The following is an 18790-nucleotide window of genomic DNA, read 5'->3' on the forward strand; positions in this document are numbered from 1 at the left end:
ATGTGACCAGGTGTAAATGGAATCGTTTTGATAAATCAGATAGCTATCCGATCTGAGAAAACGCATCAAGTGGCCAGGTGTAAACAGCCCCTTTGATCTGACCATGTTTTGCTGAAGTGTTTTTTCTTTAATTGCGAATGCAACGTTTTTACACACAGACTGAACAACATGAAGCATTGCTTGATCACTGGTTGAGCTAAACTGGTATTATCTAATTGTGTAGTTCAATTCAACAGCTGACAGATATTCAACATAATTCATGTGTGAGAGTCTAACAGAAGGACGGACAAAACCAGTGAAATATCAACTGATTTCATAACTCTGAGTTCTGCTCATATTTATTACCATTTTATAAACTATAGTGAATAAACTGTGATAATGTGAGAAATGTTGAAGGTGTCTGAATAAATGAAGGTTTGACAATTTGATACTGGACGGGTGGGGAAGGCTAGATCTCTCCGTGAATCTCTGCTCTCTCTCAAGGTGCGTTTCTGTGTGTTTCTTCAAAAGCGAGTGACGTCAGCTCGCACATTGTTAAACAATAGCTATCAGTTTTAAGGTAGATGACATCGCACAGCCCTACTGTGGACGGGTGATGGATCGACAGACTCACCGTGCGATAGTTGTCCTGGAAGACTTCTCTGGCCTCCTCGTAATCGCAGACCTCCTCTAGACACTCCCTCTCGAGGCTGGCGGGGAGTTTGGTCTCTTCGTCACCGGCGTTGCTTCTCTTCTGCCGGGAAATCACATTCAGCGCATCCCACTTCTCCAAGAACAGAGGGGCTGGAATACATACAAGGACAGCTGAGAAAACTACATTCTGCAATCTGCAAACACATATGAAAATGATTTCCTACAGTATGAATGGTAGACACTGAGAAATAGATAAAAATTATATTTATAGTGGTCAATTGATATATATATCATCACAGGGCCCATATGTGTGGCCGATGTGTCTGACGCAGGACCTTTATTTTGTCAGCGTGCGCACAGATTTATTAGGATTACAGAATCAAGAAGTTGCATTTTCTGCTTTTAGCATCTTTAAATGATATAGTGTGATATACAGTGGCCATCGGACACCCCGCCAATAACTAAGATATTGGCTATCAAAAAAAGTTAAATAAATAAATCATTATTGGTCGACTTCATGATATTTCAACTGAAATATCCAACCATGGTTTCTGGTTATGACCATCGAACACCTGCACATGTCTGAGAATCCACGGCTACCTCACGAAACATCACTTTAACATGTACCGGTACATGTCATACACATTTACACATGCTTTGGAGAGCATCTAATATTCATTGTTTATATTTCTTGATTTGCTTTATGAAACTAGTGGTGCTGTTAGACTACGCTCGTGAGTTCGGTGAAGTATCGAGGAAACAGGTTTACGCAGGATCACCCGAGAGAAAGACAACAAAAGAGAAAAACGAAAAATTCTGTTTATAGATTTTAAAACAATTAAATATATATAATGAGCGAGTGGGTAGTTGACGTGACGTGGCTTTTTCACCGTCACAGAAGATAAAAAATAATTCATTTCACATTTTCATCATTTAGAATACTGTAAATGGTTAAACATTTTCCTGTTTTACATGAATTTGTTATTTTAATACCAGAGTTATTTTTTATTTTTTTACAACTTTGAGCCAAATCTCAAAATTGTCCTATGGTGTGACGGGAGACAACATTATTTCATAAATATTAACTTTTATAAATAAAGAAAATAATGTTTAAAAATCTTAATGGACACTCCTGGCATATTTGTGCAAGTGTCTATTTCACTAAGTGGCCGATCATTTTCCTATACATAGCCTACATTTCTAAAAGTATGGGAATTTCATAAAGTTTGTCACAGAAATGCAATAACCTGATATTATGTTGGGCAATATCATGGCCAACTAAATTTAGTTGAAAGACCCCAATCAAGGTCATGTGACTGAAGACCCCTATGAAGCCCATGAGCAGTGCACATATTAAGTATTTCTCTCAGAATTGTTCAAATATTTAACTATGTTTTCAGACCACTGAAGTTGTTAAGTTTTTTTGTCCTTTCGTGTGACACCCCTAAATTAAATTTTTTAATTCAAATTTGTATTTTTAACAGCAGGACTATGTAATATTATGCAAATGTATCATGCCAATTGCTAATGACAGTTAAGCTAGCATTAGCATGGTTATTAACATGCCACAAAAGCTCAAATGTCCTTTGGTGTGACAGGAAATGTCCTTTGGTGTGACACTCTGGCCTGTCACACTATAGGACACAGATGTCACACAATAGGACAAGACCTCCTTAAGAAGCTATTAAAACAAATAGATAAAGTTTGTTAACATACTTTTCATTATTTTTTGACCAGTTTTGATGATTTTAAATTCAATAATGACTTACATTTTAATGTTTATTGCCATTTTTTGGACATTACATAAAATGTTCTGAAGTGTTACTAAAACAACTATAATGTATAATGTAACAACTATAAACAAATATAAAGTACATAAATACAGTGCTACTACTTTATAATACTACTTAACTTTTTTTAGAACAGAAAGAACTGAGGGAGAGATGAGTGCAAAAGAGAGGACCAGACAGTATAGAGAGCGAATTAAAAAGGATCCACAGAGAAAGGAGGCGATCCTAAGAGAACGACGGAGAAAGTAAATCAAACTGAAACTAGATTATTATTCTGTAATAACAAGCTTATTATGTAACTATTGTTGAACCTGAACCTGAACCTCACACAGGTCTATTCTGATACTGACCAATGTGTTTTATAAGAAATTGACAAGTAAGTTATTACATTTGTAGGGAAAACACAGTAGGTCATGAGTCCATAATTGAGTATACATAACATTAATTTCTCTGTTGATCCATTCATCTATATTCTATCATTATTTCAAACAGATATCATGAAAAGAAGGCTCTCTGGGAATTGGATACATTCAACATTAAAGCACTAGGAAGGAAGAGACAAACTAAACTTATGCAATGTTTTTAGGGATTTTATTTTCATGTCAGAAGCCATGTTTCCATCCACTTGTCAATCGAATTATCTGAACTTCGGTAAAAAACCTCATGCGAATAAAGCTGGTGAAAGTGTGTTTCCATCAAACGGCTTTAAAGCGGATTAAAACCTGTGCGTAATGACGACACATGCTGTTTTACGATCAAATTGGTATATCGAATTGATTTGAGACATTTTCCATTAATTTTCTCACCGAAGTGCACAACATTCAAGCAAACATTTGCGAACAAAGTTTTGCTAGACAAAATGGATCGCGCCATAATAACGTTTCCATCCACGTTTATCGCATAATCGATCAAGATAAAATCCGATGAGACCGAACGCATTTCATTTGAGTCGATATTCATGAAATTCAATCGAATTTTACTGTTTCCATCAGGCATTTTTCATTCGATATCACTTAATGCGGATAAAAACGTGTGGATGGAAACATAGCTAGTGTTTCCTTATTGATGGATCTATAAGTATCAAAGTTACTTTTGGTGTGATATGTTTTGCACAGTTTATATTGCTGAAAAATAAAAACAAATGTCCTCCTTTATAATTGTTACAATAAACACTATATATTCTGACTCTTTTTATTCAATGACTATCTTTGTCCTTTGGTGTGACGTTTTGTCCTATGGTGTGACAAACATAAAACAACAGAAAAATATACTTATTTTAAAATATCTTTTTAAAAAAGAGTCAAGTTTGCCATTAGGAGAGTTTCAATAATATCTCCTCTTAGATGGGTACAATTTCAAACAGTTTTGTAAGGTTGGCGAAATTTTTTATTGACATTCGTAGGGAAAAGTTGATCAAGTTCATCTATTCATGGTGAAAATTATTTTAATTTGTACTTTCATGTAAAATAAATATCACTTTCATAAAAAAATGTTTTAATAATGTGAACAATTCTCTCAATTATTTTTTATATGTTATTTAATATAATTTCTTAATACTTTTTAAATGTCACACCATAGGACACATTTACAGTAGTGTTGAGTGAAAACGTGAAAAAAATATGTGAAGCCATTGACAAAATGAGTGACCACTACTATTTTCTGAAACTGCAGTTTTCATACTCCATAAATATATGTATTTTTCTTAAAAAGTTATGTTTTCCAAAAAAAGTACTTTTTCTTGGCCATTTGTCAACTACCCGAGTACATCATGGATCTTTCAACCCGTGTTTTTATCCTGAATCACTACGGTACACTTGGGGTTATTTTAGACTGGTTCGGGTCAGAGTATCAGTGCCTGTGTGTAATGTTCTTCTGCAAGACACAGTTCGGTTTATTAACCGCTAGAGCGCCAAGAGTTACATAGAGTACCTTTAAAAGCTAGATATTAAAATACTCTACTGGCCAACATTTGATGCCGTTTTTCAAAATCGAGTTTATCAGCAATGGCCAGCAGGACACAGAAAACATGGGCCAATTGTAATAAAGCTGCTCCACAATAGGGATGCTGTCAGAATCATAATAAAACCCAACTCCAGGGTTATGATCTCTGGAAGAACTGACTTTGAAATTAACTATCCCTATTTCTTTACTGACTATTTACTTGTCTTCAATAATCGACTTTCATCACATAAATGTAGACTTGAAGTCGTTCAGCCCCTGGTGTATAGTAGCATATTATAAAACGGTGTGTAATATAACAACATATTCAGTATATTTGATTACAGTATATTTATTAAATTCATAAATGGATGCTGCCTTATTGGGACATTACTTGTTCCTGTTCCTAAAGCCCTCCTCTACCCCACCCAATAAACACTTTTATTGTGTTTTTTGATAATTATGGTTAATATGCTGTTAAATCAGTGCATTTTATTGACGTTCAGCTATGGAACATAGGGGATGGGACCTTAGTAAAGCTTTTGATGTGAAGCAATAACTTGTTTTAATGATTTATTGCTTGTTCAAGTAAATGCAACAATATATAAATTGTGAATGTTTAGTCTACTTGTCTTTTAAGTTGCCCATAGTTAAATATTTAAGTTAATTCGATGGGAAGACCACATTAGGTGAACTTGATATAACTCTTTCTTTCATTGAGTAAAACTTGTTCTAAGACACTTATTTAGGGTTACAGTGATTAAGTAAGAGATGATGATCGGGACACGCATTCACAGGCCGACCGGTATCCGTTCTTGCCATTCATTGAAGTTTGAGCAAGAATTATCGTGTTTTTTTCACTGATGTTAGAGTTTATCTTAAAGACTGTGGCCTATCCACCTTTCCCTGTAAACAAGCCGATGCACTTGTTAGATCTATGAATGCATACGCATTTCAAAAACTGGCTACCCCATAACCATCAAAATGTCACCTAGAAGCATTAAAGTATTAACAATTTACTTTTAGAGGGACATTAATAACCCCAAAAGCTCAGATGAGTCTTTCCACAGCATATTACGGACGTGACTTATATTACTACAGTAATATTTGTCTAATGTTGCTTTGGCCAAAAATTTTCCTACATTAACAGGAACATTATAGTGCTTTCAGTCATTTTGACAGCAAATATTGTATTTTCCTGCATTCCAGTAAACAATGCTGATAGAGTTTAGAAGTGAAAGGGGAGATAAAATTACATTAAGCACTCGTGTGAAAACCGACCGGGAAAGAGACGTGAATGAGGATTTGGCGGGAAAACGAGATTCTTAGTGCATTTCGTTAAATTAAAGCAGGAAATCAGACCACAAAAGCAGTTTCTGTGTCTTTTTCATATTGATAAGCTGAAAGCAAAGCAGAACAATAATCAGGAACAACAGAATAAAGAAAACTTTGGCCACATATTCTTTTGATACCAATGTTACAATAAAATACCAAACCTTACATTATTTTTCCAACAGATAAAAATAGGCCTAGAGCATGACGGAAAATTCACAGCTCATTCAATCTCACTGACGGATCAGAATCATTTGCATTATTATATTATAGAGTTATTTGCAGCCTTATTATTTTCAATTATTTGTTTCAGTCCTTTTGAATTTGGCAATTCCCAAATCCAGAAATGCCCTCTATATTTTACTGTTTTTTAAAAACTGCTTACACACAATTCCTGAAACTCATTTTTTTGAATAGGTCTAACACTAGTATTCATATACAGAAACTGAATAAAGTAATCAAATGGAAAATAACACTGGGTAGTATTTTAGTCCTGAATAAATTAAATACATAGGCTATTAATCCTGATTCATTTAACTTAAAGCTATCTTTTGCTGTTTTGACAACAAAATTAATGACACACACATTTGGCTGCCGTCACTTTAAGAGCTAGTGCACGGATCCTGTGTTCATTATACTGGCATGCGTTTTTTGCTTATTAAAGACAAAAGCGACTATGTTTAGAGTATACTCACGAAGACCGCAATATAATCCGCGAAAAATAACTTTTGTTACTGGCCAGCTGTTTTTGAGGCGGATTTTCTATGAATGTGCGCTTAGAAAATATTCTCTCAGAGAGCGCGCGAGCACTAATTAGTTTAAAATCGCTTGAATGTTTAAACTGGTAAGACTTAAAAAGACGTGCAAATGGTAAACTTCAGTCACGATGCACTGCTGGCCCGATTGTGCAAGTGAATATTCCGTCATGTCCCGACTCCTAAACGCGAGTGTGTATTATCGCCGCAGCGCTTGATGCTTGCCTTGCGCAACACATTTTGAGAGAAGAGATAGAAGACGCGCGGCACCGCTGAACACTCACGCTGTTTGTGAAATTGCGTCTGGAAGAAAGTTGTTAAAAGAATGATTTGATTTTATAATCTGTGTGGATTACGATTGTGGGAATTTCCCGCATTATAAATGGGAGACCTGCGGGAATGATTAGAATTATGCGCAATACCCGCACCGAAATTCGAGCCCTGGTCTACTACAGTATCGCATCAGGGAGTGCATTGTAGTCTCCCCGAGGAAAAATTTGATTCGTTTGTTGCCATAGGAGAGGAAGAATTTTCTAAACTCGTTAATTCATCTAAATCGACAACTTGTATGTTAGACCCTATACCGACTAAGCTACTGAAAGAGATGCTTCCAGAGGTCATAGATCCTCTTCTTAATATCATTTATTCATCTTTGTCTCTAGGATACGTACCAAAAACCTTTAAGCTGGCTATGATTAAACCGCTTGTTAAAAAAGCGCAACTTTATCATACAAAATTAGTCAATTACAGGCCGATCTCGAATCTGCCTTTTCTGTCAAAGATATTAGAAAAAGCAGTATCCTCACATCTGTGCTGCTTTCTTGAAAGAAATGATATCTGCGAGGATTTTCAGTCAGGATTTAGACCGTACCATAGTACCGAGACACCTCTCATCAGTCACAAATGATTGCTCTTATCATCCGATCGCGGTTGTATCTCGCTATTAGTGTTACTTGATCTTAGTGCTGCATTTGATACTATTGACCACAACATTCTTTTAAATAGAATAGAAAATTAAGTTGGCATTAGTGGAATTGCATTAGCATGGTTTAAATCATACTTATCTGACCGTTATCAGTTTGTAGCAGTAAATGAAGAGATGTCTTATCGATCACAAGTTCAGTATGGTGTACCACAAGGCTCAGTACTAGGACCGCTGCTGTTCACTCTGTACTAGGGCTGAAACGATTCATCGAGTTACTCGATTACAAAAATTTCTCGAGGCAAAAACTCTGCCTCGAAGCCTCGTTAAATTCCTATGACGCGCACTATACGCGCAGGGATCTATACTATAGCGCGTGATACATTTTGAATTTAGTTGGCGCGATGGCGGAGAGTAAAGATGTCCATAAACGGCAGAGAATGTCTAAAGTTTGGGATCATTACATACTTAAAAAGGAAGAGAACAAGGTGCAATGTGTCTACTGCAAAGTAGACCTGGCATACCACAACAGTAGTCCTACGATTCAATGATTCAGCATCTGAACCGAAAACATCCACTCCATGCTGTTTCACCAGGTGTCGCTGAAACAAGGTAAACTAATGGTGTTCCCACCGAACGCGGATAGAGCGTCAAATACGCGTTTATCGCGTCTAGTTAGATGCTTGAACATTCGCTCGAGTTCAAATTTTTCAACTTGCGCGGAAGACGTTTACGGCAAACGCGTAGCCCAATTCGCGTCAGTCGCGACGCCCGGCGCGAATGATGCGTCTATTCGCGTCTCTGCATTGACTTTGTATGTAATCTACTCGCGCAAATAATTAAATTTGCGTTCGGTGTGAACACATCATAAGCCTATACATTGATGTTCGCTGATTTTAATCCCATACTGTATTTGTAGCGATGTCGTGATGCGGTTTGACTAGATATGATGTTTAGCTTTGATGTTTTTAAGTAGTAAACGTATTCACGTTCAATTGCAAGAGAGTAGGCTATAGCCTAGCCTAAAAAAAGAACCCCTTCACACACACGCACGCACGCACCCTCGTCTCTCTCACGCGCCAGTCAGATCAATTGCAACAATGCATCACATATGCTTAAACTTTTATGTAGCCACGCAACAATAATTTCAGCATGCATTCACTGTATACACCGCGACGTGATGAGGAACAAATATTGTATTGCAGTCTTTGCGAGACCTTGTTTGTATGTCACGTCTTCCAAATAGTTACAGACAACAACAAAAAATGCAATTCCCCAGCCTGCTTCTCCAAATCCACTCGTACTTTTGGGGAAGACATTTTAATCGGCTACCAAAGTAATTGAGCATAGAACATTGTTGGCACTTATACTAAATGGGTAAAAATTGCAATAAATAGGCTTAGTTTTGGAGCAAAATGATGGAGTTGGAATAAATACCAGGTTTTTTTTATTTTTTATAAATAAAAGCCAAATGCTTGATCATTTTACAGCCACATCATTTTCGTTATGCATTATTTGTTTTGGTTGTTTAAAAACACACAAAAAATGTTTTATCCGATTACTCGATTAATCGATCGATTAAGTGCTAGATTATTCGATTACAAAAAGAATCGATAGCTGCAGCCCTACTCTGTACATGCTACCATTAGGAGATATCATTAGGAAACATGGAATTAGCTTTCACTGTTATGCCAATGATACTCAGCTGTATATTTCTTCAAAACCTAACGAAACTTACCAATTCACAAAATTAACGGAATGCATAGCTGATATAAAAATTGGATGACTAGTAATTTCCTACTACTTAATTCTGAAAAAAACAGAGATTCTAATTATTGGACAAAAAACGTCCTCACGTAATAACCTAGAATACTGTCTAACACTTGATGGCTTCTCTGTCAAGTCTTCGTCGTCAGTTAGGAACCTGGGTGTGCTCTTTGATACCAATCTTTCATTTGAAAGTCACATGTCTAGTATCTGTAAAACCGCATTTTTCCATCTTAAAAATATATCTAAATTACGCAATATGCTCTCATTGACAAATGCGGAACAATTAGTTCATGTGTTCATGACATCAAGACTAGATTATTGTAATGCTCTACTGGGTGGTTGCCCTGCATGCTTAATAAACAAACTACAGCTAGTTCAAAACGCAGCAGCTCGAGTTCTTACCAGAACCAGGAAGTATGACCATATTAGCCCGGTTCTGTCAACACTGCATTGGCTCCCTATTAAACATCGTATAAATTTCTAAATATTGCTGATTACTTACAAAGCACTAAATGGTTTAGCTCCGCAGTACTTGAGTGAGCTCAACACATTATAGTCCTTCACGTCTTTTGCGATCTCAAAGTTCCGGCCAGTTGATAATACCTAGAATATCAAAATCGACTGCTGGCGGTAGATCCTTTTCCTATTTAGCACCAAAACTCTGGAACAGTCTTCCTACCATTGTCCGGGAAGCAGACACACTCTGTCAGTTCAAAGCTAGACTAAAAACACATCTCTTTGACCTAGCATACACATAATACATTATAGACTTCGATAATTCAATGTTAGGCTGCATAGATTAGGTCAGCCGGAACTGGGAACACTTCCCTTAAATCCAGATGTACTCGGATGTCAACGATTAATCGATGATCGATTAATTGTCGATAACACGTTTAATCGATAAACCTTATCGATCATCGATTAAGCAGGTTCATGCGCGTGCGTGCTGCTCAACCACGAAACATGTAAGCGAGCGCGCCGGAGTTATGTTTGGGACTATTTTACACCTTCATCATGACTATAAGTTTGCGTGTGCATTCGCTGCCTTTTGTTTTGTGCAAATGTAAGTTGTAATAGTTTATTTTGTGTGCGCCTATCTATATCTGATTTATCTCATATTGGATGCATTTGGTTAAGAATTGACGCAGCATGATCTTTAGCGCGCGCAGCTCAAATGGCAATGCACGACTAATAACGACTATTGGGACTGTCATATTATATAACATTATAAAGAGAACAATATTGTAATAAAACATTGTGAATTATTTGGGTTTAGTTGCCGTGTCGCGTTGTTCCAGGAAGAGCACGTCCACAACATGAGTCATTCTGAATGGCACGTAACTTAGTTCAAGTTCACTTGTGCATTCACGTCATTTTGTGCAGATATTATTTGTAATATTATGTTTATTTTGTATATATCTGATTAATCTCATAGGATGCGTTTCTTTGAGTTAAATAACGTGCTAGCAAAGTGCTCAACGGTTAAGTTATTCATTCAGCGCGCGCCGCTCAAGCAGAATGCACGACTAATAACGAGGATTAATTTGGGACTGTCATATTACATAACATGAGAACACTATTTTATTAAATCGGTGTGAATTCATTGGGTTTAGTTGCCGTTTTAAGTGCGTTGTTCCAGGAAGAGCACGCGTCCACAAGTCACACATTCTGACAAGCGCATCTGAGGCGGCGTTGGTGTTGATTATTAAATATTTAATTTAATTCAGAGCCTGAATTTCGTTTTGGAAAATGGGGGGGAAATCCCCCCTTAGATGATTCTCATGGGGGGGATTTTTTTTTTGAGGGGGAGAAGGGCGGGGGGCATTTTTTCCAAACAAAAATTACATTTATCTTGCCTAAATGTTTGCGCTCATTGCATTTTTACAATGGGGTAATATTGTTGTTAAGAATTTACACAACACAAGGAAGCTTGATTTAAACTGTTTAATTAAATTGAAAAAAGTAGCACAAATAAATACAATAGAATAAAGATACAAATAAAGACAAATAAAGAGAAAAGTTTTTCAATGGGTCTAACTTCATATAGGCCTACAGAAACTGAATAAAGTAATCAAATGGAAAATAACACTGGGTAGTATTTTAGTCCTGAATAAATTAAATATATATAGGCTATTAATCCTGATTCCTTTAACTTAAAGCTATATTTTGTTGTTTTGACAACTAAATTAATGAGCTAGTGCACGGATCCTGTGTTCATTATACTGGCATGCGTTTTATGCTTATTAAAAGACAAAACCGACTATGTTTAGAGTATACTCACGAAGACCGAAATTGACACAATTTTGCGTGTTAAAGCAATATAATCCGCGAAAAATAACTTTTGTTACTGGCCAGCTGTTTTTGAGGCGGATTTTCTATGAATGTGCGCATAGAAAATCATCTCAGAGAGCGCGCGAGCACTGATTAGTTTAAAATCGCTTGAATGTTTAAACTGGTAAGACTTAAAAAGACGTGCAAATGGTAAACTTCAGTCACGATGCACTGCTGGCCCGATTGTGCAAGTGAATATTCCGTCATGTCCCGACTCCTAAACGCGAGTGTGTATTATCGCCGCACCGCTTGATGCTTGCCTTGCACAACACATTTTGAGAGAAGAGATAGAAGACGCGGCACGCTGAACACTCACGCTGTTTGTGAAATTGCGCCTGGCAGATAGTTGTTAAAAGAATGATTTGATTTTATAATCTGTGTGGATTACGATTGCGGGAATTTCCTGCATTATAAATGGGAGACCTGTGGGAATTATTAGAATTATGCGCAATACCCGCAATCCCGCGCCGAAATTCGAGCCCTGAAATTTAATTATCAATCACATCGAAACATTTTACAATCCTACTAGCCCTTTATTTAGATTAAAACCATTTGGTGAGGAACATAGCGGTTTGAGCAGCATTTGCAGACGCTGTCATGCTGTTGGCCATATGCACTGCAGCAGACGCATATTGCAGTATTAAGGCTAACGATTAATCGATTAATTGATCGTTAATTTAAACGACGATCGATCATGGGAATTTGTGAAAATTGACATCCCTACTCGTTACATCATAAGAAGAATGGCATCTACGCTAATTTTAGTGTCTTTGTTTATCCCAAGGTTTTCCCGCAGCCTGCCGGATTCAGGCTGTTTCCAGATCTGACGAAGGAGCTTCGCCTGGACCCGATGACAACGCAGTGCTGAAGTGTCAACTAGCCTCTCCCTATGGAGGATCCCTATTCCACTCTACAGATAAAGCGTTGTGGAAATGAGGGTTCGCGTACCCCGAAGTGATAAAATAAAATTCTGTATCAAAATTTATAGGCAAGACAAGTAGTTTGTTTAGGCATGTTTGTAGGGAATTACAAACCTGCACACATATATTCAAACGCACATAACTATAGAATCAATTCTTAATGCGCATGTGAACGCCATCAGCGTTTATCACAGGTTCGCGTTTAAAGTCTGTTTAGAGAGAACGGTGTCGTCTTAGCGGCCCCTAATTTTAATAACAAATGATCATTTCACCGGAAGTGAATCAATCAAAACTAACTTTAGCTGGAAAATAACATTATTCAAGAACCGCTATAAAACCAAACCAATCTGTGTTACCTTAAATTATATTAAGTTTATCTCTGTAAAGCTGCTTTGAAACAATCTACATTGTTAAAAGCGCTATATAAATGAGGATGACTTGACTTTTATATCTGACTCCATATCTGACCCCATTTTATATCTGACCCCATTTTATCACGACCTCGAATTTAGGTTAGATTGCCAATTGGTTATTGGTCAATTATATAATAGTTTAGCAATACATTGATTGTTCTAGTGATTGTCCCGTTCAGATTAGGAAGCTATGTTGCTCTGAAGTCCTAACGCCTTGTTTAACGCGGGTCTCACGGTCACAAGCTCGCCATCTTAGGTCACCAAACAGAGGTAACTGCTATATACCCGAGATCGGTCACATTTTCGCTACTATTTTTCTGCCTGCTCGACTCCTGGTCATGGCTGAGGCAAGGAAAAAGTTTAAAACTGCTTCTGAGGCGGCAAAAAAGAGAAAACGCAAGAGGGATCGTGCTCGAGCAAAAACAAGAGTCGATCTTGGAAACGAGTTTGCTCGTTGGCGCAGGTTGAAAGAAGAAGTCTGATGTAACCTAGTCTTATGATTAATTTACAAATAACCCACATGATAATGCAGAAAATAAAGAGGGGTGCGCACAGATAGTAAGCTTTCACATTGTCTTTTAAGTCTAGTAATTTACATTCATATAGCAGAGGCTTTTATCCAAAGCGGCTTAAAAAGTGAGAAAAACAACGAAACTATTCATCCTCATAAAGAGAAAATAATACAAAGATACAAAGTTTCAACAGTTTTTTAGAAACACACACATAGTGTGAGCAATGTTCATATTAAGTGTTTACGTAATGCTGTTTGTCACAGAAACGATACTGACCATGCTGAAAATAATTTATCACATTCATCATGACAAATATTAGAGAAAAATAAGGAAATATTATGTATGCCAGCATCTTGCGCATCAAAACAAACATGTGCCGCCCACTAGATCCAGTGAGGCGGAGCTCCCATTTGGCGCTGCAGCGAAGCCCCGCCCACTAGATCCACCGAGGCGGAGCTGGAGCTCTAGCTCCTCCCATTTGGCTCTGCATCGAGCACCATCCAACATTTAATGAAAACCAAATGACGCAGTAGTGATTTAAGAGTTCCCCTCAAATCTCTATCCCAAACACTGCCAAAAGTGAAACTTTCTGCTAATTTGGCAGAGTTGTATAACTAAATATAAAAGGCACTCCTTTTGTTCAAGTGTATCAATACAATATATCAAACAACAACAAAAAAACAATGTGCAGCAACAGTACAGTAGCGGGATAAACACTGCGTTGCCAACCCGAGCAGCGAGATGATCACGTGTTACTGTTACTTTTCTCATCGCTCTTCATGATAAGCCAATCGCCTTTCACGACGAATCGTTTGATTTAAACATGTTATACGGGCTCTAGGGAAGATTTTCACTGGTATTTTAGGATCCAGTTTTTGTTAAACGATTTATACGTTGAAGTGACCAAAATGTCTCAGAAAAAGACAAAAGGAACGCGGCCCATGGAGACACGAAGACCAATGTTTTAAGTGTTTAACAGACTCCAAAAGCTTTAAATGTAGTAAAATATTCTTTTACCTGTTCTTTTATGCAACCCTGCCGTCACGAAGCCAAATAAAACTGCGAATGAAAGAAATCTTCCGAGATGAGCCATGATGCTGGTGGACGCCTGTGGGAAAGAGGGATAAACCATGGGATAAACGAATGAACAGCGCTGAATTCAGCAGTGGCCGTTCGTTTGTTTGTTTACTAACGAACGGACAGAACCGTTATTCCAAACACTGTACTAAACGCTCAGTTTACAATCGGGAAGAACATTACATTAATAAACAGTGGTTAGCTTTAACCTCAAAATGCGATGTCGGTTACTCTTTCATTTAGCTTTTATTTATAATATTAGATAATTCCTCACCCGCTCAGCTGGTGACGCAGATATAGCAAACGTATATCAAAGGACACAGCGTGACCTCTGACCTTTGCTGTTAATCTGCTGTCCAGTCCACTGAGTTTATACCATAGACAGTAAAAGAAGGTTTATAATCTGCATCAGACCGACATCAGCACATCTACTGTTGTTTAGCACAGACCACTCCTGCGTTTATGTGTATAACCCACACGAGGGTGCAAATGCACTAGCAATGGTCGTTTTCCGTCAGAGTTGCTTGAATATAATAAATGAATAGTTCATTTTCATCTAAAATGTGGTGCTTTCATCGGTTTCACCGTTAAAACCATTAAGACCAAAAAGGGAAGACAAGACAAATAATAGAAATGTAACAAATATAATATTAGCAATTTAAAACGTAAATAAATGAAATAAAATGAAAGATAAAGTAATATGTAATGTCCCTACTCAGTAGTGTAAAAGAAGTATACCAAATTGTACTTAGTGTAAATGTTAAAATAAATGGTAACACTTTACAAAAAGGTTCATTGGTTAACATGAATGTATTATGAACTAACCATGAACAATACATTTGTTACAGTATATTGATTAATCTTTGTTAATATTAGTTAATGAAATGGCAGCTGTTCATTGTTTGTCCATGTTAGTTCACAGTGCATTAACTAATGTTAACAAAATACAACCTTTGATTTTAATAACGTATTAGTAAATTTTGAAATTAATATTAACTAAGATTAATAAATGCTGTAGAAGTAGTTCATCATTAGTTCATGTTAACTAAAGTAGTTAACTAATGTAAACTAATGAACCTTATTGTAAAGTGTTACCAAATAAATTAACACATTTATATATTAGCCTAATCGAAAATACCCTGTGATTGTACTTATTTCATACTTACTTTAATACACACATAACTTTGATCACTACACATTATGGTTATTTGCTGCTACAACTAGTTTTGAGGATGAGATGCACTTATGAAACACCACATACTGACTGATATTATTGACCCCTCTGTTTAGGGACACATTAGTCCATTTCTCTTTGTCAAATGTCTGTGAGATTTGTCCAGTTTATGTCTTATTCTTCACGTGTGTGTGGTGTTCAGCGTATTCTTCACGTGTGTGTGGTGTTCAGCCAGAGAGCGTCTCGCCTCTCAGTCAATGCTGACCCCTATGAGGGGATCTAGCGGGTAATTTATACTGCGGGGAGTTGGTTTGCTGCCATGGTTTGGGTCAACTCGTCCTCTTCTTCGGATAAAGCTGTCGTGCTTTGAACCTGGCCATCAATGACACAGTTTAAAACATGAACTTGGGCCACAGATGACTTGGGTGTTTAGTGAATGAAAACCCTTCCTATCACAAAAGCATTCTCATCCACTGTGGGTGCATTTATCCTGATTTGTGTCCCATCAAAGCAGCCGAGTGCCTCAGGAAAATTGGCAATGGCATGGAAGGTTTGCCTGTTTGTATTTTTGTGGAATACATAGTTGCGGATCCCTCTATTTGTATGCTATCGCCTACTAAGTGTTACTTTGTTCCAGTGGTTAAATAATATAATGCGATGCATACATAAAGGCTTGAGGAGAGAGAGCGCCGTTTCGGTCTGATTCGTGTTGAATATCAGGCGCTATCAAGTCTGCTATTATTCCCTCTCTTTTAAATATATAGCTGGAACATAGAGTCACGTTTAAACTAGGTTTGATGGTGCAATGCTGTTATATCGATCATCCACAGCAGAACAGACAAGAGCAACAAGCTAGCTCAACAGAACTTCTTTTATTATTTTTCTTTTCTTCTTCTTCTCAGTTCTTACCAACATCCAGTACAATGAATTGTGGACTACAGCGCCCTCTACTGGTTAAGCCGTAACTCAATACACAACATACTTCCCCTCTTGTTTAGGAATCTTACCAGGTAAAATAACAATTGTGCAAGACAATTGTGCAAGTCCCGACTCAGGTACTGGAACATTCAGCATTTGTGCAGGTCCCAGCACAGGTACCGGAACAGAACTGTCAATGGTGTCTGTTACCCTGTCAGGAACCAGAGAGAGATGAGTAGCGTTCCAGGTGCGTCCATCTTCCAGCACATACGCATTTGCACCAGCTCTCCGTACCACCCTTGTAGGTCTATGGAACTTTGACAGTCCTTTCTTGACATGGAAGGGTTTCCATACTCTAACTAGGCTTCCCTCCTTGATCTTTGGTACTTGTGCACCTCTCCTCACATCTGTGTAAGCTTTTGATGCATTTTGTTTAGAGATGACACGGTTGCGCAGTTGCTTCTCTGTCAGCAGAGTAGTTTTGCTTGTTTGACCGATGTTCACCTTTGTGCGCATTTTCCTGTTGAACATGAGTTCATATGGTGACACTCCTGTTGTACTGTGTGGAGTTGCACGGTACGTGAGCAAGAAGTCCTGTATGAATGATTTTTACATGGTTTCCTCTCCTGCTCGGCAGTAAGAAGTGTCTCTTTGAGAACGCGGTTCCAGCGTTCAATGGCTCCGTTTGCTTCTGGATAATACAAAGACACTTTCCTGTGTGTAATGTCCCTCACTGCCAGAAATTTTGCGAACTCGCTCGAGGTAAACTGTGTCCCATTATCACTAATGAGTTCTGTGGGATTGATAAAGTGGGCAAACAGAGCAGACAGGAAGTTGGTGACAGCAGTGGTTGTGAATGAGTGGGTAAAAGCCACCTCCGGCCACTTTGTATAATAGTTAATCAGTGTCACTGCATAGCGGCAGTCCCAGTTCGCTGACTCGAACGGTCCGACGATGTCCATTCCTACTTTCTGCCATGGACCGTCTGGCAGTGAAACTGGTTGAAGTGGAGCAGCATGCGTCTTAGCTCTTTTATCATTCATCTGGCAGGTCACACATGCACTAATGCTGTCCTGCACCCACATGTCCATGCCGGGCCACCAGTATAAGTCACGCAGCCTCTGCTTGGTGCACACAACACCCTGGTGAGTTTCATGTGCCAGGTCCACCAGCTGTTTTCTCAGGGCCACAGGCACTAGCCGTCAGTGAGGGCCCCTGTATATTGTCACATCTTGAACTGAGAGTTCATCTCTAGTAGCAAAGTAGGGTTTGAGCACTGCAGGTAGAGACTTTGCTGTTTTAGGCCACCCCTTTTTTATCTGTGCCCTGATGCCAGTAAGCTCTGGGCATGCCTCACATACGTGAAGCAAAGAAGTCTGGCTGACCACCGGGCAATACGCATCCCTGCGCGCCCAAGTCCTTTTGTGTGTAGCAGTGTGGTCAGAGCCTGGTGATCTGTACGCAGTGTAAATCTTGTCCCCCATAAGAAAGTCCTCCACTTCTCCGCTGCCCACACACAGGCCAAGGCCTCCTTCTCCACAATGGAATATTTCCGTTCAGCAGGGGTCAGTGAACGTGAGGCAAAAGCAACTGTGCACTCTGTGTTATCAGAGTGCATCTGTGTCAGTATAGCCCCCAGTCCATAATTCAAAGCTTCTGTGGACACAATTGTAGGAAGGCTGGGGTAAAAGACGGATAGTGCTGAACTGGTTACCAGTGTTGGGCAGTAGCGTCGCTACAAGTAGTGACGCTACTAGTTTAACTACATTTCTCAGTAGCGTGGTGACTTTTTTTCATTAAGTAGTGCGGTAGCCAGGCCCGCCGACAGGGGGGGACAAACGGGTCTGTTGTCCCGGGCCCAGGGTAGGGAGGGGGGCCCAGAACTGGGCCCTCATTAAATTATGGAATAATTGTTAAAAAAAAACAATGTGTTATCAGAGTGCATCTGTGTCAGTATAGCCCCCAGTCCATAATTCGAAGCTTCTGTGCACACAATTGTAGGAAGGCTGGGGTCAAAGACGGATAGCGCTGAACTGGTTACAATGCGAGTCTTGACTATGTCAAAGCTTGACTGTGCTGCTGCCGTCCACTGGAATGTGTCTTCACGCAGGCAGTCTTGCATGGGCTCCACCAGAGATGTATAGTTTGGCACACATGTTGCATATCATGCTGTGAGCCCCAGGAATGAGCGCAGTGTGGTGGCGTCGCTGGGCGCTGGAGCAGCTGTAATAGTCTTGAGGTGATCTTTGTCTGGCAGCAAACCCTGGGCTGAGATGGTGTGTCCAAGGAACCGTAGGCTGGTCTG

General features: G+C 38.7%; 1 protein-coding gene across 2 annotated transcripts in view; it reads right to left on the reverse strand.

Annotated features, from left to right (window-relative positions):
• Positions 1-14686, reverse strand: part of proza (protein Z, vitamin K-dependent plasma glycoprotein a) — a 57471-nt gene extending 42785 nt beyond the window's left edge. Inside the window, exons 1-3 of one of the 2 annotated variants that reach the window (XM_056249974.1) lie at positions 14668-14686; positions 14334-14424; positions 614-783 (exon numbers count right to left, since the gene is read on the reverse strand). In XM_056249974.1, the coding sequence (XP_056105949.1) occupies positions 614-783; positions 14334-14409 (246 nt within the window). In that variant the 5' untranslated portion in view covers positions 14410-14424; positions 14668-14686. Of the gene's footprint in view, positions 1-613; positions 784-14333; positions 14494-14667 lie in introns of those variants that run through there. The other variant, XM_056249973.1, reaches the window with a different exon arrangement.
• Positions 14687-18790: the final 4104 nt, after the last annotated feature.

Source organism: Rhinichthys klamathensis, unplaced genomic scaffold (genome assembly GCF_029890125.1).
Source record: "Rhinichthys klamathensis goyatoka isolate OS25496 unplaced genomic scaffold, OSU_Roscu_1.1 h1tg000065l_1, whole genome shotgun sequence".
NCBI lineage: Eukaryota > Metazoa > Chordata > Actinopteri > Cypriniformes > Leuciscidae > Rhinichthys > Rhinichthys klamathensis.